Source organism: Cucurbita pepo, chromosome 15 (genome assembly GCF_057944985.1).
Source record: "Cucurbita pepo subsp. pepo isolate OVF chromosome 15, ASM5794498v1, whole genome shotgun sequence".
NCBI classification, from domain to species: Eukaryota; Viridiplantae; Streptophyta; class Magnoliopsida; order Cucurbitales; family Cucurbitaceae; genus Cucurbita; species Cucurbita pepo.
Window position 1 is genome coordinate 3167838 of NC_141812.1, and position 17193 is coordinate 3185030.

A 17193-nucleotide genomic window follows, 5' to 3' on the forward strand; every position below is an offset into this window, starting at 1 on the left:
TCTTACCCATATTTCTTAAGAGAATTTAAATGATTACTTCCAAAATTTTTAGAAACTTTAGTGGCCGGCCCTAATTCAAGTTATGATAGGTTGGTATTGAAATTAGACTAGAAAGCAGTCGAACAAAGGTCAAAATGGGTAAAAACTCACCCTTATCGCTCGGGCAGGAAAGTTATACATATGCTCATTGTCATGGTCATGCTTGTCCAAGACGTGTTGTCATGGCTGTGAAACAAATTTTCCAATCATATTGTGTAGGACGTATGTTTGTTCCAAACTCTTTTTAATTGCTTTCATTTGTGGTTAGGTTTTTACTATTTCAGTCATGTCAATAAAAGGGTGTATAATCATTCACCAAATCATGCTTACACCTAGGATTAAAATGCCCCAAAATGTATTCTAGGGAGTACTTAGGTTATATACTATTGAAGTTGTGGTTGTTTCTTATTCGCTTTTAGCCTATAACATTGCTTCCTTTCAAATAATTTTCAATGCATTCTTTTGCTCACGTCTCATACAACAATTTTTTGTCAAACTTGTTTCAAGACTCGATAATATGTCAAGATTATGGGTACAGCTTGCTCCTCACATGACATACTTGTTCGTCAGATAAGAAAAAATGGCAATCGTTGTTAAACATATTTACGAGTGATATTTTGCAGACATGAATATATGTAATATAGAAATTGCAAGTTGGGCAGCTTTTATGAGTTAAAGTTAATGAGAATATACATCCGGGCAGACATGGCCTTATTATGTGCATTACCAAACTACGTATGAATACTCAATTTAATATACATGGTCAACTTAAATAGCAGCCTTTACAATTTGACTTGGCCAAATTCATCCACTTTTAGTATAAATAAGGAGGTACCCATATCCCATTTTCAACACGACTCACAATATTACTTAGCAATCGAAGAAAGTTCTTGAAATGGCATTCATCCAACCAACCCTCTTCACTCTTGCTATGCTGTTGGCCTCCGGTAAGTATACATAACCCATTTTTGTTGTGTGTTCTTCAAAATAATACCCTTGTGTCTGATTATGGTGTTGTTAAACAGCCCATGCAGCTACCATTGTTGTTAAGAATAATTGTGGACACACCATATGGCCAGCCACATTAACAAGCGGTAGTGGACAACCCCAACTCGCCATGACTGGATTTCAATTAGCTTCAACAGAGTCCCAAACTCTCAATGTCCCTACACCATGGACTGGTAGGATTTGGGCTCGAACCCGCTGCTTCACAGACGACTCTTCAAGGTTTTCTTGTGAAACAGGAGATTGTGCCTCTGGCTCTAGAGACTGCAATGGCGCTGGAGGAATTCCACCAGCTACGTTAGCTGAATTCACATTGGCACCAAACGGAGGCTTAGATTTCTATGATATTAGCCTTGTGGATGGCTTCAACTTACCCATGTCCATAACTACAAATGGTGGAACAGGACAGTGTGTGTCCCCCAAATGCTCTGCAGATGTGAATGGAGTTTGCCCATTACATTTGCAAGTCAGGACGGCTGATGGGATCGTGATTGGGTGTAAGAGCTCATGCCTCGCATCTAACCTCCCAAAGGATTGTTGCACAGCCGAATTTAACGACCCAAAAGTATGTCAACCAAGCGACTCTGCCAAGATCTTCGAGTCCCAATGCCCCCAGGCTTATAGCTATGCTTATGACGATGAAAACAGCACTTTCACATGCAGCGCTGAACCCAACTATGAAGTTACCTTTTGCCCATAATCATCCACAAACCATATATATGTCTAAATTATTTCTACAATCATTTCAATCAAATAAATCACTAATAAATGACGTTCAATGCTATTGAATGAATAAAATCCATCTTATTTAATCTTCCTTCAATAATCTTAAAATGTATCAGCTCTCACTCCATCCATTGCACCATCGCCCGTCATGTGATTTAAGCATTCTGAATCAGCATTATTGATTGATTTAAGCATTCTGAATCAACATTTTGAATCAATGATCCGGTCATCCTATGAGCGCTAGCTTCTTCTTCTATGACACATTATCTTTACATCCCATTCATCTTCTATCTCCTATTTGGATATCTTCAGTCATGTGGTTTGAGCATCCTGAATCAATGATCAGTCATTTCGTAATTCATATGTTTTTCCATTATTACCCTGAGCTCTAGTTCGTCTTCTCCTATGACACATATTGCCTCTCCATCCCATTCATCCTCCATCTCCTTTTTAGACCAACAATCCCTGGACATGTGGCCATTTTTTTTACCAGTGTAGCAAATACCTCCAATTCTCTTTCACCTAAGAGTTATTCATTCTTCTAATATCTCCTAGGTTATGAAGTTTCTTGATGGTTTTTTTCCTTTGTCACCATTTTTACATCCACATTAGGTAGATGACTTATTGTTCTTCCGACTTTCACTTGTGTAAAGTGCTTCTTCACCCTCTATCACTCTCTAATGTGATTCCTCCCATTTCTTCTCTGACTGTGGTTTCCATTTGCGCAAGGCACCGTTAGAATCTCCTCTAGCGGCGCAATTTCACTCCTGCTAACAATCTCCCAAAAGTCCTGTCTTTATAAATAGGACATCATGCATGTTGCCCAAGTGTTGTAGTTACTGATGTTGAGTTTCTTGATTCTTCCAACGATTTGGAAATCACCCATCGCATTTGTTATATCACACTAATACAAACAAGTTTTTTCGACACAAAACTCGCAGTCTACTCACGACACAAAGAAACTCACCCATTGTGTGGGCTATATTTCAATAATATCAAACAAGTTTTTTCGACACAAAACTTGTAATCACAGACTACTCATCACACAAAACAGCCCACTCACTAATAATCTCAATAAATCATTTTTGATATAGAAGATCAAATAGAGCTGCAACCACATAGCATATTAAGAATTTGAAGAGATCAGACACCTTACACCAACCTCGCTTTGATACCATGTTTGGAATCAGACTCTCCAAAATGGTATGATATTATTCCATGTTAGGAGTCATCCTCGTAATCGATATTTTCTTCTATGACACATTACCTCTGCATCCTATTCATCTTCTATCTCTTTTTTGGATATCTTCAGTCATGTGGTTTGACATCCTAAATCAATGATCAGTCATCCTCGTAATCGATATGTTTTTTCATTATTACCCTGAGTGATTGCTTGTGGATGTATATAATAAAATGATGTAAAATTCACAAGAATAAGTGTAAGTAAACACTATCACAACTAGTAAGTAATAAGTAAATTATCGATTCCACAGAGAATCTATCTTTTTGGTTAATTTTATTGCCGTAAATTAAGTGAGTTTTTTTTTTTTTTTTTTTTTTTTTTGTAACATTCAAATGGGTGTTGGTGATTTTAACTACTTAAACAAAACTAAAACAGAGTGCCACTTCTGTCGAAAAACAGAAAACTATAAGAAAATCAACTATAATGAGGAAGGTTCGACTAAGAGAGATTAAATAGATGAGTTGTTGAGTTTTGTGGTAGATTTTAGTTCTTTCTAATAGATTCCCAAGCCCACTTCCGAGGGTCATGAATGGTGATTATTTCCATAATCGTTGTAATTTCTATTAACAAGGCTTAGGAGAGAAATTATTCAGGCTTAGGAGAGAAATTATTCATAACCCTTCTATTACCCTTCAAGTCTCCTTGCTATGGAACTAGAGTATTAAAGAGGCATTGCTCCCTCTCTTCTTCTCTAGAATAAGAGAACAACTATGTATGTAAAGTAGATAATTAAACACACATATAAATCATTAACAACAACTCTTTAATAAACTAAAATCATACCGTCAACATACTTAAACTATATAAAACACTCTCGCCACCCCTATAAAGTTTAGCTCTCCATACAAACTGAATTAAACAGAGGAATCCGCATCTTCATCATGTAAAATTGATGGAATAAGAGAAGAGAATAAGGAAATAGAGAGTTATCCCAGTTTGTTGCTTTTCGTCAATGGAAGTTCCCTTCTCTTGAGCTCTCACGTCCACCTCTTTGCCCTAATCAATCCTTGTTGGTCTCTTCTTCCTTCTGCTGTCAACTGTTGCTGGATTAGGGTTTTCTTCTTCTTCTCTAGTTTCACAGCATTTCACAGCATTTCACAGCAGTTCACTGCAGCAGAGGCTGCTGCTGTGTAATTCGATTTTTCTCCCCAAAGTGTGGCTCTCCTCCTCTTGGTCTTCCTTTTCCTTTTATATTGAGCATGGGTTCCCTAACGGAAAAGGAATAAGTTGTCCACATACGATGTTTCTCATGAGATAATCAATGACCCATTTGGACTGCTGATGTGGATTTAAAATTTTCATGTCATCCGTCATTTATTCCCAGATTTGCTACTCTCTCATAGTAAAGCATACATGTCTGAGATTTTACCACATAACTCAATTAAATGTACAATTAAGTTCGATTTATGCCAAATCATATTTTTTTCATGTTGAACACCAATAAACGATTTCATGCTCACTAAGTAGAATAAATGGGGTAAATAATGAGAAAATGGTGAATAAGAGTATCATATTAAATACAAAAAGACTTGATATGACTCTACCTTTAAAGAGTTATCACTGAGATCTAGTTTGTCTTCTCCTATGACACATTGCCTCTGCATCCCATTCATCTTCCATCTTCTTTCTAGACCAACAATCCCTGGACATGTGCCCTTTTTTCTCGTAATTGTAGCAAATACCTCCAATTCTCTTCACTTTAGAGCTATTCATTCTTCTGATATCTCCTAGGTTGTGAAGTTTCTTGATGGTTTTTTTCCTTTGTCACCATTTTTATATCCACGTTTGGTAGATGACTTATTGTCTTCCAACTTTCACTTGTGTAGAGTGCTTCTCCACCCTCTATCACTCTCTAATGTGATTCCTCCCATTTCTTCTCCGACTGTGGTCAACATTTGCGCAAGGCACCGTTAGAATCTCCTCTAGCGGCGCAATTTCACTCCTGCTAACGATCTCCCAAAAGTCCTGTCTTTATAAATAGGACATCATGCATGTTGCCCAAGTGTTGTAGTTACTGTTGTTGAGTTTCTTGATTCCTCCAACAATTTGGAAATCACCCATCGTATTGGTTATATCACACTAATACAAACAAGTTTTTTCGACACAAAACTTGCAGTCTACTCACGACACAAAGAAACTCACCCATCGTGTTCGATATATTTATAATATCAAACAAGTTTTTTCGACACAAAACTTGCAATCACAGACTACTCATCACACAAAAAAAACCCACTCACTAATAATCTCAAGAAATCATTTTTGATATAGAAGATCAAACAGAGCTGCAACCACATAGCATATTAAGAATTTGAAGAGATCAGACACCTTACACCAACCTCGCTTTGATACCATGTTTGGAATCAGACTCTTCAAAATGGTATGATATTATTCCATGTTAGGTGTCATCCTCGTAATCGATATTTTCTTCTATGACACATTACCTCTGCATCCTATTCATCTTCCATCTCCTTTTTGGATATCTTCAGTCATGTGGTTTGAGCATCCTGAATCAATGATCAGTCATCCTCGTAATCGATATGTTTTTCCATTATTACCCTGAGTGATCGCTTGTGGATGTATATAATAAAATGATGTAAAATTCACAAGAATAAGTGCAAGTATACACTAGTAGTAAGTAATTAGTAAATTATCGATTCCACAGAGAATCTATCTTTTTGGTTAATTTTATTGCCGTAAATTAAGTGAGTTTTTTTTTTTTTTTTTTTTTTTTTTTTTTTTTTTTTTTTTTTTTTTTTTTTGTAACATTCAAATGGGTATTGGTGATTTTAACTACTTAAACAAAACTAAAACAGAGTGCCACTGCTGTCGAAAAACAGAAAATGATAAGAAAATCAACTATAATGAGGAAGGTTCGACTAAGAGAGATTAAATAGATGAGTTGTTGAGTTTTGTGGTAGATTTTAGTTCCTTCTAATAGATTCCCAAGCCCACTTCCGAGGGTCATGAATGGTGATTATTTTCATAATCGTTGTAATTTCTATTAACAAGGCTTAGGAGAGGAATTATTCCTAACCCTTCTATTACCCTTCAAGTCTCCTTGCTATGGAACTAGAGTATTAAAGAGGCGTTGCTCCCTCTCTTCTCCCGAATAAGAGAACAATTATGTATGTAAAGTAGCTAATTAAACACACATGTAAATCATTAACAACAACTCTTTAATAAACTAAAATCATACCGTCAACATACTTAAACTATATAAAACACTCTCGCCTCCCCTATAAAGTTTAGCTCTCCATACAAACTGAATTAAATAGAGGAATCCGCATCTTCATCATGTAAAATTGATGGAATAAGAAAAGAGAATAAGAAAATAGAGAGTTATCCCGGTTTGTTGCCGTTCGTCAATAGAAGTTCCCTTCTCTTGAGCTCTCACGTCCATCTCTTTGCCCTAATCAATCCTTGTTGGTCTCCTCTTCCTTTTGCTGTCAACAGTTGCTGGATTAGGGTTTTCTTATTCTTCTCTGGTTTCACACCAGTACACTGCAGCAGAGGCGGCTGTTGTGTAATTCGATTTTTCTCCCTAAAGTGTGGCTCTCCTCCTCTTGGTCTTCCTTTTCCTTTTATATTGAGCATGGGTTCCCTAACGGAAAAGGAATAAGTTATCCACATAGGATGTTTCTCATGAGGTAATCAATGACCCACTTGAACTGCTGATGTAGATTTAAAATTTCCATGTCATCCCTCATTTTTTTTTCCAGATTTGCTACTCCCTCATAGTTCAGCATAAATGTTTGAGATTTTACCACATAACTCAATTAAATGTACAATTAAGTTCGATTTATGCCAAATCATATTTTTTTCATATTGAACAGCAATAAACGATTTCATGCTCACTAAGTAGAATAAATTGGGTAAATAATGAGAAAATGGTGAATAAGAGTGCCATATTAAATACAAAAAGACTTCATATGACTCTACCTTTAGAGAGTTATCACTAAGTTCTAGTTCGTCTTCTCCTATGACACATATTGCCTCTGCATCCCATTCATCCTCCATCTTCTTTCTAGACCAACAATTCCTGGACATGTGCCCTTTTTTCTCGTAAGTGTACCAAATACCTCCAATTCTCTTCACTTGAGAGTTATTCATTCTTCTGATATCTCCTAGGTTGTGAAGTTTCTTGATGGTTTTTTTCCTTTGTCACCATTTTTATATCCACGTTTGGTAGATGACTTATTGTTCTTCCGACTTTCACTCGTGTAGAGTGCTTCTCCACCCTCTATCACTCTCTAATGTGATTCCTCCCATTTCTTCTCCGAATGTGGTCTCCATTTGCGCAAGGCACCGTTAGAATCTCCCCTAGCGGTGTAGTTTCACTCCCGCTAACTATCTCCCAAAAGTCTTGTTTTATAAATAGGACATCATGCATGTTGTCAAAGTGTTCTAGTTATTGTTGTTGAGTTTCTTCATTCTTCCAACGATTTTGAAATCACCCATCGTATTGGTTATATGACACTAATACAAACAAGTTTTTTCGACACAAAACTTTCAGTCTACTCACGACATGAAGAAACTCACCCATCGTGTTGGCTATATTTCAACAATACCAAACAAGTTTTTTCGACACAAAACTTGCAATCACAGACTACTCGTCATACAAAAAAACCCACTCACTAATAATCTCAAGAAATCATTTCTGATATAGAAGATGAAACAGAGTTGCAACCACACAGCATATTAAGAATTTCAAGAGATCAGACACCCTACACCAACCTCGGTCTAATACTATGTTAGGAATCAGACTCTCCAAAATGGTATGATATTATTCACTTTGAGCATAAGCTCTCACGACTTTTATTTGGGCTTCCTCAAAAGATCTCATAACAATATAGTTTACTTATAAATAGATGATCATTTCCTAAATTAGCCAACGTGAGACTCCATTTCAACATTGTGTCTCATTCTAGGTTTGGAAAAGTGCAGATTTTTTAGAAAGCGAATCTTATGATATGTTGGGAATTTCTTACCATAATCATACACGTCTCGCAAATGTATGGCCTACATTCTTTTTTTTTTTTTTTTTTTTTTTTTTTTTAATTCTCTTCTTGCATATTTCTTTTCATTCCGTTTTTCAGCTGAATTTGGGCCACTTAGCTTTCTTGACCACTTTTTATGATAAATAAAATTTTTCCTAATATATATATATATATATATATATATATATATATATATATATATATATATATCGACTTTTCTTATACCATTTGACATACACGTTTTTACTTAATTAATGTTGTAGTAGTCTCATTCGATAATGTTTTTTAGGTAGACCGTGTTACATTTCTTCTAATCAGTCGAATGACTATAAAATTTTTTAAAAATTACAATGATAACCCTCTAAATATAGGAATTTACAGAATTTCAAATTCACTAAAACTGAAGATGAAAGGAAAGGTATCTAAAAGTTGAAATGGCTAGATATAGAGAAAGGTTAGGAGAACTAGGAATAAAGTTGTTGATGTGATCTTGAGAAAAGAAAATCTCTTACAAAATAAACATTTACTATTGGTGGTTACAAAATAATTTTAGGACTCCAACCCTATGTCTAACCTATGTCAACATACAATGGTCCTAATTCTAGCATCACATTCTTAACTCAGTGCATTCATACATGCTAAAATAGGTGATTTTTAACTCAGTGCATTCATACATGCTAAAATAGGGAGATACCACAGTCAATCACCTGGAGTAAACTTTGCATTTTCAAGATAGACATGCAAGCTCGATGAAAAGATAACTCAATCGATCACCAAAAGCACCATTCACATTCTCAAAACATACGTGCAAATTCATTAAGGAGATAACTCAATCAATCACCTGGAGTACAGATCTCATTCTCATTATAAATTATCAAGCACAACGGAAAATTTCATACACTGTGCCATTTATAAATCTCATTCTAAAGGGTATTTAAGACATTTGTAACATTATTTACAACATGCTTATCTTTTCAATGATCTAGATATGCATATTCTAGCAAATATAAGGCAGATTATGTCGGCATGCTAGCAAATTCTAACTATCCCTACAAGTATCTCTTAAGGGAATCTTAATGACTACTTACTTGGCCATACCTGTTTTGCCCGTGCTCTTTTCTACTTGCCCAACACTCCAAATTTTTTAGAAACATTAGTGGCGGGCTCTAATTCAAGTTATAATAGGCTTAGTATTGAAATTAGACAAGAGAGTAAAAACTCACCCCTTTCACTTTTGCATGAAAGTGAATCGCATGCTCATTGTCACGGTCATGCTTGTCTAAGGCGTGCTACCTGTGGCTGCGTATCGAATGTCCCGGTCTTGTCATAGTCGTATGTATGTTCCAAATTCCTTTTACTTGATTTCATGTGTAGTTAGGCTTTTATTATTCTTGTCATGTCAATACGAGGGTGTACGATCGTTCACAAAAATCATGTCTATACCCACGATGACTAAAATGCCAAAAAATGTACCATATGTGATAAGATGTCAATTTTTCCTACCTAGGTTATATGCTATTAAAGTGGTGGTTGATTCTTATTTCTTTTTAGCCTATATCCTTTGCTTTCTTTCAAAATTTTGAAATGAAAGATATTTTGCAGACATGAATTTGGGTATTATACAAATTGCAATTTGGGCAGCTATTATGAATTTATAGTTATCCATAATTATACATTTCGGGCAGACATGGGTTTGAATGTATATTACAAAAGTATGCATAAATACACAATTTATTTTGACTTTCTTTTCTCTTATCCTAATTTTGTTTTTAGGTAAAAAAAAAACAATGTTATATTTGAGATCTTCACTAATTTAGTTGCATGTAAGTTAGAAATTAAATGTCAAATAATTTTAGAAATTAAAAGTCAATAATTTTAAAAGTAGGAATGGATTAAAATTGGCCTAGAGTACATGCCAAACACAATTGAGAAACAATGAAAACATGAAATTCGATTTTTATCGACGCAATTAAGTGAATATTCAAAATATGTGATGTCTCAACATAAGTGAGAAAGAATTCGAAGGACAAAAACAAACAAATTTGGAGCTATATAGAACTTTGGTTAAGGCCAACCAAGTAAACGACTTTATTACCTGTATGGTTAGAAATTGATGATTTCTATGATGACACGTGCCACGTGGTTCTTCACGTGTCAATTGCTTGATATGTGTGATATGTTTATGAAACAACATGAGTATGACGGTCGATATTCTTAACGGGTGTCTGACATCAACAACTATCAGAGAATGTTCGCTCGACAAAAAAGGGGTTCAAGAGGTGTGCGAACCAATTGGTGGGCACATACTTGCACGTGTGGACCGTGTGTAGAACAGTAAATACAAATCCAATTATCCGTTTAGGATAGCCACCTAAAGTAATATAGACCGAAAGGATAGGTTCATTCATGCATTAGACATATGAAAGGTGGTATAGTATATACATGACATGTATCAAATGGATTAAAATATATATATATATATATATTTGATACTATTATTGAAATAAAATGGATACAAAATAATACCATACCTCTTGAACAGATATGGTACTTCATATCCATTTTATTTTATCTTAGTCAAGTTCAACCCCATTTAAGGTCACTTAATCTACAATCTTCACACCACCTTTCCTACTTGATTTAGGTTCCCAAATGAATTAATGATGTGATTAGTGAATGTTTATTAACTCCCTTCATCACTAAAACTATTTTGATGCTTAACTAATAAAAGGAAATGGATCAATATTTTAGAATGATGTATATGGTTTCAAGTTTAGTAGTATCTTGTTCTTGATTTTGATAATTCAATATGATTTGCTTCAATGGTGAAATCTAAATCATGTAGATCCAATTTGATTGCTTTATTTTCGATAGATACGAAAGAATAATTCTATTGCATGTCCTAAGAAAAAAACTTAACACATCAAAAACTTAAATTTTGACAAGGTTAGACATCATTAACATTCCGAGTAATTCCGAGCCCGCATTCTCCCACCCCACGACACCGACCGATCCCTTTGACATGCAGACCGACGCTTGAGCTCAAGAATCTGCCTTTGCCACACGGTTCTATCCACCTCAAAGCCTCCTCTCTCATAGGAATACCCATTATTCAAACCCATCATAGAGTCATCATATTGTCTTCTAAGAACAGGATCAGAGAGCGTCTTGTACGCCGCATTCAGCTGAACAAACATCTTGGTAGACTGCTCTTTGAGCAAAGGATCACAAACCAGGTCAGGATGATACTGCAAAGCCATGGCTCTATAAGCCCTCTTGATCTCTTCACCGCTTGCATTGCAGCCGCTACTCACCGACAGCAATTTGTAATAATCAGGCCCTTTGGTGGTAGCAGCCTTGCAGGACAAGCCCACCATCGGCCTGGTCGGAGTGCCCACCATCGGGGTGGAGAAAGCCACTCGGTTTGGAGAAGAATTTGGTGGAGAAAACATGGGTAGTTCTGATTAACAAATTGAAGATAGGGAAGGAAGGAAGGAGAAATGGGTATAATATATATAGCGTGTGAAAGCTTAATGAGGAAGAATTATCCTTAATTTTGGTGAGATTCCACGTTGATGGATCGGGGAGAAGAACAAAAACACCTTTTATGAAGATATGAAAACATCTTTCTAGTAGACGGGTTTTAAAATTTTTGAGTGAAAGTCCAAAACCTCTCCTTAGGAGACGGGTATTATAAAGTTTAACGAACAAAACACCTTTTATGAAGGTATGAAAACCTCTTTCTAGTAGACGGGTTTTAAGAATTTTGAGGGAAAGTTCAAAGCCTCTCCTTAAGAGTCGGGTATTAAAAGTCTAAAGAAGATAATATCTGCTAAGAGTAGGAGCTTGAAGCGTTTAAATTTGACGGTGAGGTTCGTGGAAAGTGAGGAGGGTAAAGAACAAAAGAAAATTGTGGGTTTGAAATCTGGTGGGCTGGGAAGACGACGGCTAAGTAAGGAGAGTATTGACGCGTTTTGGAATGCATGGTAACCATCGAGACCAATATTGTATTTGTGGTGAAGAAAGAGACTGTAGTTTTGTCTTGTTTGTTTATATAACCGACTTGTTTTTTTTTTTTTAATACCTTCTAGATGTTTTTTTTTTCTTTGGTGTAAATTTGGGTATTGATGGGTTGGACTAAATTCAATTGTTTTGGGTTGTCGACTCCTTCGACCCAAACAACGTTTGTTAAATAATGAACTCAATCCAAGCATAAAGTTTTTTGGATTAGATTGATTTGGATTATTCGGGTCAGTTATTTATTTTTTTTTTTAAAATAAAAGTAAAACTTAGTATGTAATGTAATGTCCCGGTATTAAGTTTAAAAAAAAAATTCAGTGAGTAGCTGGAAAATGCCGGAATTCTCGCAATCCATGTTGAGACAACCCTGCGACCTCCACAGATCGCGAAAGAGAAAATTAGAGGGAAAAGCGAAAGAGAGACGAGCTCAGCAAAGTTTTCTGGCACGCCATAAAAGGGACCCTCGACGACTGTATGTTCATCTAAGGTACGTTTCATCCCTCTTACGTACATCAACGTTGGTAAAAAGAGAGGGATCTCAATTTTTGAGAGTTTCGTGGATTTATGTACTCGAGAGCAGACCCGAACTTGCACCTCGACCCAAGAAGCAAAATGCGACGTGTCCCTCTCCCTTGGTGACACGTGTTACGCCTGCAGACAGACTCCTCTCAGACTCCAACGACTTGAATAGGTTGTTCTACGTTTAATGTTTTTAAATTTATGTCATTATCATTTTTAAGTTTATTTCTGAATTATGTGTTAAACAGGTAAGACTATAAAGGTGTTTTCAACGATGAAGTCTATTTTAGTCTGAAATTTATTACTTAAATGATGATGTTGACCCAAGTAACTTTAGGTAACTAAAATCTAGGATCTTTACCTGTAAAATATCTATTTATTTATTTTTAATTATTTAATTAATATTTATGATTTAATTTGAATATATATTTTAAATATTATTTTGAGGATAAATAATAAAAAATATTTATAAAATTAAAAAATAAAATAAATATATACCTATATCCTAAACAAAAATGCCATTTGGGGCCAGCATTCTCGCTGGCACTCTTTCCTTCCTCCAATCGATGTGGGACCGCCTCCAAATCCACCCCCCTTTGGGTCGCTGGCACTCTTTCCTTCCTCCAATCGATGTGGGACCGCCTCCAAATCCACCCCCCTTTGGGGCCCAGCGTTCTTACTGGCACACTGTCTCGTGTCTACCCCCTTCGGGGAACAGCGAGAAGCTTAGCACATCATCCGGTATCTAGCTCTGATACCATTGTAACGGCCCAGATCCACCGCTAGCAGATATTGTTCTCTTTGGACTTTCCCTTTCGGGCTTCCCCTCAAGACTTTAGAACGCATATGCTAGGGGAAGGTTTCCACACCCTTATAAATGGTGGGTTGTTCTCCTCCCCAACCAATGTGGGACATCACAATGACTTAGTTTAGTTCTACTACCATTGCAAATGCATCGAACACTACGACATTAACTAAGCAACGTTTTGACACCAACCAAGAGTAGTTCCCGATACGTAAAAGAATATGTATTCCAATACAAATGAAGTTTGCCTAGATCTTATTAAAAGGAGATTCAAATAACATCCGACGACAATCATATATTGTCGTAGATTTAAATGTAACTCTTTACGATTCAAGCTAAGAATGAAAGGATACAGCTAAGTGAAACGCGTAAAGTTGGTTTTTATTTTTTCTTCATTGTCTCTACATTGTTGTCCTTTTAACACGACCTTAGTTGGAGAATTTAAGATTCTTTAGACCTTACAAATTGCCACGAGATGTCGGTATCTAAATTTAAGTTTTAGCTTGACCCTTTTTTTTCTAATTATTATTCATAATCACATAAATTTATGAACAAGACAACCAAAGTTTACACCATATTTTATCGATCGAATACTTCCACGGCTCATCAAACCACGTAATGGCACCAATAAAACGTCCACCTGCCAGCCAAAATGTGGCATTTGATCTCATAGCATACCCTATTTTAAAATGAAATGAATTGATCTTTGAAGATCTTCTTATTTAAAGTATGAGGATTTCAAGTCTATGAACTAAACCGTTAAGGTATCGTCAAGTCGGCTAGATTTAATTACTCGAATTATACGTTTTTTATTGACACGTTCGAAGAAAACATAAAAAATAACAATCCTATTGTAAATCTTTGAATCTCTTTATTCATTTTTGTTCGTGGATGTGTAAGTGCAATCGATCTTACTTCTGTACACAACTAAATTATTGTGTTTTATTTTTCTTTTCTATTAGAAAAAACATAAAAATATTTGGTAATTGACAATAATGACGGGTGGCATCCAACAAGAGAATGAGCGTTTCGAAGTGTCCTATTTGACAACCACGAGGAGAATCTCTAATCAGCGACATCAGCTTGAGAAATCAATTATCGTCGACACCATAACAACACTCCACGATTGTGAGTTAGGGACTACCAACGATGAGCTTTCCAATTTTGTAAAGAAGACCTTGGGGGTGTGACCGATGAGGACGGTCCACGACATCATGAGCGACAAATATTCATAAGCCACAACGCATCACTAACATCGATGGAAACATTAAATAGTCTTAATCTTTTTAAAAATAGAGTAGACTTAAGTTGTAACCCTATTTTCGGGTTGACTCGACAAGAAATATGTCAACTCGCAAACCAAACCAATTTTTTTATTTATCTAAAGTTCAACGCAATCCAAGTTGAAATATAACGATCCATACTCAGGATTCAAATTAGGCTTTGTAATTTGGATTCGTCACCTAATGACCTTGGCATTCCCCTACGACATAATCACGTTATCTACAACATAATCACGTTATCTACTCCTCGCTTCTTAAGAGCGAAAACTATTCCCACTTACCAACACAACACTAACATGCATTGCACGAAAATTCTAAGAAATTACCGAATATGAAATTTCTCCAAGTAAAACACGCTTAACCATTGAGTTTCTAGACTTGAATTGTAACCCTATTTTCGAGATAACTCGACCAAAAATATGTCAACTCGCAAATCAAACCAATTTTTTTATTTATAGAAAGTTCATCGCAATCCAAATTAAAATATAACAATCGTGTAAAATATAACAATCCATATCCAGGATTCAGTTCATGCTTTGTAATCTGGATTTGACACCTGATGACCTTGGTGTTCCCCTACGACATAGTCACGTTATCTACTCTTCGCTTCTTAAGAGCGAAAACTATTCCCACTTACTAACATGCATTGCACGAAAATTCCAAAGAAATTACGGAATATGAAATTTCTCCAAGTAAAACATTCTTAACCATTGAGTTTTTATGATTGAGCCACCGAAAATGAAGGTACACTTTGTTGGTATAAACAATAACTTTCATTTCTTTTAAGCTTTTCTATCTTCAGAATCGCTCTCATTTAGATGTAGTCTCAATTCATTCATGTATCTCTCATTTACTCGGGTACACCTATAAATAAATTGACGTAAATAAAAATATGGATAAAAAAAAATAGGAAAGAAAAAAAAGAGTGTATATATAAAGCCGGCCAACACGTGCATCTTGAGACCTTAATTACTATATAATTAATTAATTAAATAATATTTATTTTTTAAAAAAGAAAGACCTAAATGAACTGTAGTGATAAGGGAGATGGTTGGCTTATGAAACTCAATACAAATTTTAATACTTTCTTCATTGTTCTTATCTGCTTGGAGTTTGCTTTTGGAGATTATCTTCATTTGAAATGTCAAAAGTCAAAGTTTCATTTTCTTTTAATACAAAATATAAAGATTCTTCATTATTATTTTAAATTTTCTAATTTTATTGTTAATATAATAATTCATTTTCAATTCCCGAGCATAGTTCATAGAATAAGTTTAAATTACCGTTCTAATTTGATTGTGAACTAAAAAAAACTAATAAATAAAGCTCGGTCAAATTTGTAAGCTGGTATGATATGCTCGTCTAATGGTTAGCGAATACAATATTGATAATGCATATTACCTTAGATCTACCTGAAAAATTATCGTGTTTGAAATGTTACATTAACTTGAATCTTTGACGTTAAAACGGTCATATTGATTGTTATAATAATCTTTTTTTATTATTACAATTAAATATTGTCTAATGAGCACATTAATACCGATATATAAAATTAAGTGAGTTTCGAATGTAATTCAAATATATGTTGATGAGTGTAAAATATCTCAATAAAATATACACCGAGTAAACAAGAAAACAACAATAATGTTGAACTTTATGTTAAAATTTAGCTTTTTTAACATATTCTCAAGCTCGGTTCTAAGGGTCATGCATAGTGATTATTTTCATAGTCGTTTTGTAATTTCCGCTAAACAAAACTCTAGAAGAAAGAATTATTATTGCAATGAGGCTAGAATATTAAAGAGGATTATCTTGCTCTCTCTTCTTTCGAAAAAGAGAAAGAACTATGTACGGTAAAGTGATCAATTAAACAAACAGGTAGATAATTAATTAGAAACTTTTTAATAAACTGAAATCAACCGTCAACATTCTTAACTACATCAAACTCTCTCGTCTTTCCTATAAGATTTAGCTCTCCATACACATTGATTTACATAGAGGAATCAACATTTTGATCATATAAAATTAATAGAATAAGAAAAGAGAGTAAAGGATTGGAGAGTTATTAAGCGTGTTGCTATTCTTCAATGGAAGTTCCCTCATTTGAGCTCTGTTGTCCACCTATTTGCCTTAAGCTATCATTCTTAGTCCATTTTTCCTTTGGTTGTCGTCAGTTACTGAATTAGAGTGCTTGTTTATCTATTATAAGTTTGATATGTCTATACTTGTTGTGAAAGATGAGTATAACATAAACTTTACGCTTAACATTACTTAATTACAGGAGTGTACTTTTGAAACCTAGTTGAGTTCGAAAGTATCTATTAGCAATTCTTGGTGTTAATCGTAGTTTCGAGACGACTAAATTTGATATGCTCATACTCATTGCAAAAGATGAGTACAACATAATATTCACCCATAACTTCACCTAATAGTGGAGTAAGCACACCTAAAAGTTGATTAAATCTCAAAAGGGTTACACTAATTAGTCTGAATGAACCCAAAATTTAAGATAGATCTTGCAATACGCCATATAAGTACAAACATTCATTACTTAAA

The 17193-nt window shown here is 35.0% G+C and overlaps 2 protein-coding genes across 2 annotated transcripts; one reads left to right on the forward strand and one right to left on the reverse strand.

Annotated features, from left to right (window-relative positions):
- The first annotated feature begins 895 nt into the window (after window positions 1-895).
- On the forward strand, window positions 896-1836 carry LOC111776272 (thaumatin-like protein 1b). The gene is made up of 2 exons (XM_023655682.2): window positions 896-986; window positions 1065-1836. Exons 1-2 carry the CDS (start codon window positions 935-937, stop codon window positions 1742-1744), a joined length of 732 nt encoding a protein of 243 aa, XP_023511450.1. The 5' UTR covers window positions 896-934; the 3' UTR covers window positions 1745-1836.
- A 9131-nt stretch (window positions 1837-10967) lies between these two features.
- LOC147789173 (chaperone protein dnaJ 20, chloroplastic-like) lies at window positions 10968-11411 on the reverse strand. Its single transcript, XM_087118243.1, has one exon. It carries the CDS (start codon window positions 11409-11411, stop codon window positions 10968-10970), a length of 444 nt encoding a protein of 147 aa, XP_086974369.1.
- Window positions 11412-17193: the final 5782 nt, after the last annotated feature.

Excerpts from the sequence above, each read along its gene's own strand:
- LOC147789173 (XM_087118243.1), bottom strand. The coding sequence starts at position 11,411 with ATGGTGGGCACTCCGACCAGGCCGATGGTGGGCTTGTCCTGCAAGGCT.
- LOC111776272 (XM_023655682.2), top strand. The coding sequence starts at position 935 with ATGGCATTCATCCAACCAACCCTCTTCACTCTTGCTATGCTGTTGGCC. Across the intron at positions 987-1,064 it reads TGCTATGCTGTTGGCCTCCG|CCCATGCAGCTACCATTGTT; the intron begins GTAAGTATACAT and ends GTTGTTAAACAG.